This window comes from Lepus europaeus, chromosome 17 (genome assembly GCF_033115175.1).
Source record: "Lepus europaeus isolate LE1 chromosome 17, mLepTim1.pri, whole genome shotgun sequence".
Lineage (NCBI taxonomy): Eukaryota > Metazoa > Chordata > Mammalia > Lagomorpha > Leporidae > Lepus > Lepus europaeus.
The window spans coordinates 43,920,092-43,927,829 of record NC_084843.1 but is presented as its reverse complement, the minus strand read 5'-3'; the positions used below and the strand labels follow the sequence as shown (position 1 = coordinate 43,927,829).

The window sequence follows — 7,738 nt, the reverse complement described above, 5'->3', positions numbered from 1 at the left end:
CTTTTCACAACAAAATGGATGCAACTAGAAATCATTATACTTAGTGAAATAAGTCAGTAAAAAAAAAAAGGGACAAATAACATACATTTTCCCCTGATCTATGGTAACCAATAGAGTACCTAAAAGGAAATCCATAGGAGTAAAATTGATATTTTGAGATTTTATGTTTGTTTACAGCCCTTGTCTCAACTGTTAAGGAACAGTATTTTTTTCCCCATATTCTTTGTTAAACTCTTTGCTTAGTTTAGGGTTAACCTTATGAGTATAAAGTTAACTGAAAATAGATCTTAAGAATGGGATTAGAAAATAGATCTTAAGAATGGGATTAGAAGAGGGAAGAGGAAAAAGTGTGGGATCCTGGGCAGGAGGGAGGGTAAGATAGGAAGTATCACTATGTTCCTGAATCTGTATTTAGGAAATACATGAAATTTATATACCTTAAATAAAATTTAAAAAGATACATGCTATTTGAATTTAGCCATTATTTATCTGAGTCTTTTTTGGGAGGGAGGAGTGTGTGTCTAATTCTATTAAAAATTATTACAATCAAAAGCTTGTATAACTACCACTATCTAGAAACAAAATTCTTTCATTTCCACAAACTTCCCTATGCTTCACATGCTACCTATGACTCTGCCCACCACCAGTCTGTTCCTCACAACTATACATTTGGCATTTCAAGAACACTCTATCAAATGGACCTTATCTTTTGGATATTTTTGAGATTAAATTTCATGTACGCAAAATAACATGAGATTCATCTAAGTTATTACATGAACCAATACCCTATTCTATTTGGTCAGTTTTTTATTGTATGACTACATTAAAGCTTATTTATCCATTCACATGATGAGGTACAATTGAGTTGAGTTGTGTTGTCATAAAAAACAAAGCTTCCAAAAAGTAGCATATACATGCAATGGATACTATTAAGATTTATCAAGGAATTAAATTATAATACATCCTATAACATGAATGAACATTGAAGACATTCTGGTGAAATAATCCAGACACAAAATGTCAATGATTACAAGATTATATTTACATGAAGTAACTAGAATAATTACACTTATAGATGCACAAAGTGTAGCTAACGGTAGTTACCAGTAGCAGGAAAGAGGGGGAAGTGGCCTTGTTTTTTAATAGTACAGATTTTAGCTCAGAACAGTGAGAAATTTCAGGAGATAGTGGCAATGGTTGTATGTCCTTTATGTCACCAGACTGTATACATAATAATGGCCAAAGTTATAAATTTCATGTTTTATATATTTTACAACAAAATAATAGTAAAATAAATATACAGCTATCATAAGTATGGTATATGTAGTATAAAGGAAAATAATGCAAACTAAAGGATACAGTGTATCTAGGTGGTGCTATTTTTAGGTAGTGATGAAGAGAGATTTCTCTGAAACAGGAGCATCTGCATAGAAGAGAAGCAGTCAGTCAGTGATGCACTGAGGCAGTAGCAGTCTTAGTCTGTTAACAGTAACCAGAGTTGTGTATCCATATGTTCATGCCTATATGTACAGTAGGTGTACACAAGTGTATGTGCATTCTTGGGTAGATAAGTCTCTATTGGATATAAGAATCAAGGATTTCAACATGCCTAACCAGCAAAAACCACTTATGGTATCTCAGAGATGAGAGTGACCAAAATAGATGGCAACTAAAGGAGGGATTGTGCTGTATTAAAGCAGACAAGCACTTAGCAGTGCACTGGAGGCCCCTGGGGAACGCTCCTATGAAAAGTTATACGTAATTATGAAAGGAGTTATTTATTAACCTAGGGTTGAAGGCCAAACCAGAGCTATTCCAGTTTGCGAAGTTGATTTGGCTCTATATTGCTAAATCCAGTCACCTCCCTAACTCTAAGGCATCTGCTGGAGGGACAGCTTCCTTCTCACTGAATCCCTGCTCAGCCGAAACCCTAGTAAGTCATTTCTGGTAAATGGGTTTGCATCCCTGGGTCTAGTGTCTCGAGGCTTGACTTGATCATGGAGGCCTGAAAGGAGTCTTTCTATGGGTGGGAGAAGGGGAGTGGTAGAACTCTCTGCTTGTGCTGACACACCTATGACTTTCCTCCACTACCTGAGTAATGGCAAAGGAGACTGCCTTCATTTGCAAAGGGTTACACAGAGGATTACGTAGCTGGGGATTGGATGCTGGAACAGCAGAAGGAAAGATTTTGAAGGTCGGGTGAAATATTGAGATTGAGAAATTGGAGGGAGATATGAGTAGGTTGTCTAATAACCAGTGATTTTGACTCACAAAATACAGGGAATTCCTGCCATGAAGTAGAAAGAGGCTTCACATCCCACCAGGGCCAACATATTGATAACTTCCAAGAATGATATTCCCTCTAGCAAACCCATCTTCCTGTGGGAAGAAGACACCAAAAAAGGAAGAAAACTCGAGTTATTTCTGGGAATGGTTAGTGACTAGTAGATGGCCTGATCTGAAGTCAGGACCTTGGGAATTCCTCTCTGTTCCTCTCTGGATTGTCAGAACACAGTTTAGTGCTTCCCCCAAATAATTTATGGGAAACCAGCCATGGAGAGAAACCATCTACCAATATATAAAAATGGGATGCAGGCTGTTTATGGGCCCTAAAGGGGAGGTAAGGGGAGAAGACAGGGAGCCCTTGCAGAAACTGAGATTTCCATTCATTCCCACTCCTTAAGGCAATAGGTGAGTTGGTAATATGTAGTGCATTTGCTGTCACTAACATTAAAAGGTATATTCACAACCTTCCAGCAGCAACACAAGATCCCTGAGCTCTGGTGACTGCCTCTCTAGGGTTCCCACTACATGTTGTTATAATTACTTTTGTTCAAGTACTAATTTCACAATGCCCTAAGGAATATTTACATTTCCAAATCTCCATTCCAAAGGCTAGGAATTGGTCACTCATTCCACATTGCCAGTGTCCAGGTTACAGGTCAGAGGCCATGTTTGGTAAATATGCACTGATTAACGGAAGAAGATGAAATCATCTTTCTTGACTTTCCCTACCCCAAGGTGAGCATCATGTTCCTGTTTCCATCACTCCCTCTTCTTCTCCTGAGTGTGGTAGCAGCATCTTATTCAGAAACCATAACCCACGAGGACAATGCAAACAACTGCCCAACAATTGCCTGCTATTCTCCAGGCATGAATGGCTTCCCAGGCAAAGATGGACGTGATGGCTCAAAGGGAGAAAAGGGAGAACCAGGTACACACTGGGCGATTCTGTCTCTGAAATTCTTTCCTTACCAAAGGAAACTGCCTTGGGGTATGAGGATAATCTCTATTTAAGTAGACTGTATTCTTTCAACTACATACAAGGATACTTCAAAACTTTCAGGGAAAATGGAATTTAAAAATATGTTTATTGTGGTGACAAAAATTTTGAAATCCATGCATTTTTTTCATGACAAACATTTTCCGTGAATATTTTTGAAAACCTCTCATATTATAATTGAAAACAGAGATACACTCTCCCTTCTCTGGATTTCCAGATTTCTCTACAAAAGTTTATGACAAGTGCTTATCTTGCCCACCCTGGAAAGTGACCTTCAGGGCAGGTCATTCCATTGGCCACAGAAGGATTTCTTTTCCTTCTCTGGGTCATTGGAGTAGTGGCCCAGAAAGGTTGGCCCTTGTTCAATGTTTCCTTTCACAAATCCTTGGAGAAATCTAGCAAGGGCATGGATAACAAATCATGACTCTCATCTCCCAACAGGTGAAGGGCTCAGAGGCTTGCAGGGCCCTCCTGGAAAGATGGGGCCTCCAGGAAACCCAGGTCCTCCTGGGTTACCTGGAAAAACTGGCCAAAAAGGAGACCCTGGAGAAATTCGAGGTAAGGAGCTTGTCCTAGCAAGGTCTGAGCTGAGGGCCCCCAGAATTCTTGACTACCAAAAAGCAGATTCCACTTTTCCTTATTCTTCAAAGAAAAGTTCCTAACTCTGCTTCCTGATTCAGGACCCTCCTATGTTAGAGACCTAAGATACGCCTGTTGGTGCTTGAGTATAAATATATAAAACTTTCAAAGTCATTCTCTCACTATTATCCCCTGGAGAAGGTGGGGCCAGGTTTTATTTCAGCTGACATGGTCCAACATGAAAACCTGGTTCCATTGGCTAAGTGTGAGCTTTCTGTGCCTCATTTCATAAAAGCATATGCTCATGGGATGTAGGTTATATTTTACTCCATAAGAAATCAATCTCAGGCTGGCGCCGTGGCTCACTAGGCTAATCCTCCACCTGAGGCACCAGCACCTCGGGTTCTAGTCCCAGTCAGTGTGCCGGATTCTGTCTCAGATGCTCCTCTTCCAGTCCAGCTCTCTGCTGTGGCCCGGGAGGGCAGTGGAGGATGGCCCAAGTGCTTGGGCCCTGCACCCGCACGGGAGACCGGGAGAAAGCACCTGGCTCCTGGCTTCGGATCGGTGCTGTGCGCCAGCCGTAGCGGCCATTTGGGGGGTGAACCAATGGAAGGAAGACCTTCTTCTCTCTCTCTCTCTCTAACTCTGCCTGTCCAAAAAAAAAAAAAAAAAAAAATGAAATCAATCTCAAAATTAGTAGTTTAAAAACACAGCCATTTATTTCAATCACAGTTTTGTGAGTCAATGAATGACTCTGCTGTGATCATGTGACTGTGTCAACTGAGGACAGTGGTGTCAATCATATATCTGGTTTCTGTTTGGATGTTAGCTAAAGTGATGAAGGCAATTGAGGAACAGGTCTCATGTCATGCAACAGGCTAGCCATGGCTTGTTCACATAGCATTGATCTTAAAATTCATAGAGTAGAAAAAAAGAAGCTTCAAGGCCTCCTTACATCTCAAAATACATAGATTGTACTTTATATCATATTATATTCACTAAAAATATTTTCAAAAGCCCAGCCCAAATTAAAGGAGTTGGAAAATAAATTCTATTTATTAAGGAGAGAAACTATACCATACTATGCCATTTTTGTCACCTGGTACACCTAATTTTCCTCATAGCCTGTCTACTTGGATAATGGGAAACTTACACAAAAAAACCTTGTTTTTTGACTAATAGAACAAATTTCATGAAACAAACAAACAAACAAAAAAACAAAAAATAATAATAAAGTATCCCCTAAGAAAAAACTTGTAATCTTTTCAGTCAATATTCACCAGCTCATAATAATTGCAAAAGACATTTCTTTTTAGCCTTGATGGAGCAATTTATTTGGAAAATGATAATTGTAAACAACATGCTCTATGGACTCCTATCTTGCTAGGTATTCAGAATGTTTTTATGCATGTGTATGTTGTATACATATGCATACAATGCATTTGGATACAGGTAAGAAATGAAGAAATATGTTTTAGGCTTACTGGAAATACATTTTTTATCAGACTTATTGTAATTATTTGAAAGGCAGAGTAACACAACAAGAAAGAGGGAGGGAGAGAGAGAGAGAGAGAGAGAGAGAGAATCAATCTTCCATTCACTGGTTCACTCCAAATGTCCACAATGGCCAAGCTGAAATTAGGAGCCTGGAACTCAATCCAGGTCTCTCATGTGGCTGACGGGCCCAAGCATTTGGACTATCTTCTACTATTTTCCAAGGTACATTAGCAGAGAGATGGATTGGAAGCTGAGCAACTGGGTACCAAACCAATGCTCTAATATGGGATGCCAGTATCATTCCATATTATGCTTAATCTGCCTGACCACAATGCCAGCCCCAGAAACAGAAATTTCTGTTTATTTTTGATTTTTAGTGTTTTTCATATTCCTTTAGGGTGTAAATATCATCATAAAGAGATTTTTTTTCAGTTTGAAAGAGATATTCCTCCCTGTATTCATGGCTTTGAGATCCTTCTTAACAATGTTCCTTTACTCTTTTTAAATATTCTAGAATGTGATACCAGCGTGGCTGATTCTGAAAGAGGAGCTCTGCGAGCAGAATTAGAGAAAATTAAAAAGTGTAAGTTTGCTTTCTTTTTCTTCATTGAGCTTGAAGTTTGGAAATGGTAGAAAACAATAAATATTTATTGAATACATATCATTTTCTAGATAGGCCTTCTTCATAATCTGATCTCATAAAAATCATTTAGTAGAAGTAGTGCAAAGGAAAGATAAATGACTTGCTCAAATGCACATAGCTAATAAAAATGAGGGACAGCTTTAAATTGACATCACTTTGAATACAAATACTCTGATCCTTTATCCTCTGTTTACTGCCCACTTAATATGAGACCTATTCCCCTCTACTATGCTGCTGTTGAGAACTGGTGATGGGACCCAAAATTTGCTAGTGACCTGGGGAAAATATATTCAAATAACTTTATTTAGTTTCAAGTTAATAGTGTGGTAAAATTCAGAATTACAAAGTGTACATCCTAGAACTTTTATCCAGATGGACGAATGTCTTTGGGTCAGTATGTCTCTTCACATTAAGGTTCAAATACTTACCAAACAAAAATAAGACAACAATTAAATTTGAATTTCAGGTTGAAAAAAAAAAAAGGGTTTTTTTTTTTTTTTTTTTTTTTTTTTTTGGAGTACAAGTATGTTCCAAAACTTGGACAGGAGTTTATATGAATACTAAATTTCATCGTTTATTTAAGTGGACATAATTGTGTTTTATCTGGCCACAGTATTCTAGAAGCCTTTATACAGAATAATACTTTGAGCTAATGTCACTTTATTTTCTTTTCTTCACATTTTAGGGCTGTTCTTCTCTTTGGGCAAAAAAGTTGGGAAGAAATTCTTCTTGAACAATCATAGAAAGATGAGCTTTAGTGAAGTAGAAGCTCTGTGTGCCCAATTTCAGGCCTCTGTGGCCATCCCCAGTAATGCTAAAGAGAACAGTGCCATCCAGAGCCTGATCAATGGCGACGCCTTCCTAGGAATTACAGATAAGGGAACAGAAGGCCAGTTTGTGGATCTGAAAGGAAGGGCACTGAGCTATCAAAACTGGAATGAGCATGAGCCCAATGATGCTGGATCTGGGGAAGACTGTACAGTGATCAAGCCAGATGGCAAGTGGAATGATGTGTCCTGCTCCTCCTCCTATTTTGCAGTCTGTGAGTTCTCTGGCTGAAAGAACTCAACTCTCAGAACGCCCCCACCCCATCCCTTTACTGTACCACACAGGCCAAAAATCTACCTTGAAAATAAATTCTGTCAATATCTTTGTATTCAGTGCTGGGTCCCTCTTTCATGGGGAATTGGAGAAAATTAGGAGAATAGATTAAATGAATGAGAGAAGGAAGTGAAAAAAGCAAGGAGAGGAGGTTGACAGTGATCCAAGAAGAGTTTCTGGTTGAGCCCCAATCACTAAGGATCACTAACACAACAACACAGTAATAGTAGTAGTAGTAGTAATTTAATTAGACTATAATACTTGTATTTGAGTAGTGTTAACTTGCTAACATATAAAAATTAAATGGATTAATTTTTCCATTTGCTACAAGAAACTACACCTGTTGGGACTCCCTTTCTGATGGGATGGGGACTTCTCCAGTGACATCACCCCAAACTAACACTGTAACTTTTAAGCGAATCTCAGATATTAAGAGAATCTGCTGGGGCTAGAGCTGTGGCGTAGATTAAGCCTCTGCCTGTGGTGCTGGCATTGTTATGGGTGCCAGTTTATGTTCCGGCTGCTCCTCTTCTGATCCAGTTCTCTTCTATGGTCTGGGAAAGCAGTAGAAGATGACCCAAGTGCTTGGGCCCCTGCACCTATGTGGGAGACTGGAAGAAGCTCCTGACTCCTGT

The 7,738-nt window shown here is 39.0% G+C and overlaps 1 protein-coding gene across 1 annotated transcript; it reads left to right on the top strand.

The window, feature by feature from the left end:
- Positions 1–1,828: 1,828 nt before the first annotated feature.
- On the top strand, positions 1,829–7,162 carry MBL2 (mannose binding lectin 2). The gene is made up of 5 exons (XM_062214091.1): positions 1,829–1,933; positions 3,022–3,214; positions 3,725–3,841; positions 5,874–5,942; positions 6,688–7,162. Exons 2-5 carry the CDS (start codon positions 3,031–3,033, stop codon positions 7,059–7,061), a joined length of 744 nt encoding a protein of 247 aa, XP_062070075.1. The 5' UTR covers positions 1,829–1,933; positions 3,022–3,030; the 3' UTR covers positions 7,062–7,162.
- Positions 7,163–7,738: the final 576 nt, after the last annotated feature.

Bases quoted from the DNA above. Each gene is read 5' to 3' on its own strand.
- MBL2 (XM_062214091.1), top strand. From the start codon at position 3,031: ATGTTCCTGTTTCCATCACTCCCTCTTCTTCTCCTGAGTGTGGTAGCA. The intron at 3,215-3,724 runs GTACACACTGGG...ATCTCCCAACAG, and splicing joins GGGAGAAAAGGGAGAACCAG to GTGAAGGGCTCAGAGGCTTG. The intron at 5,943-6,687 runs GTAAGTTTGCTT...TTCACATTTTAG, and splicing joins ATTAGAGAAAATTAAAAAGT to GGCTGTTCTTCTCTTTGGGC.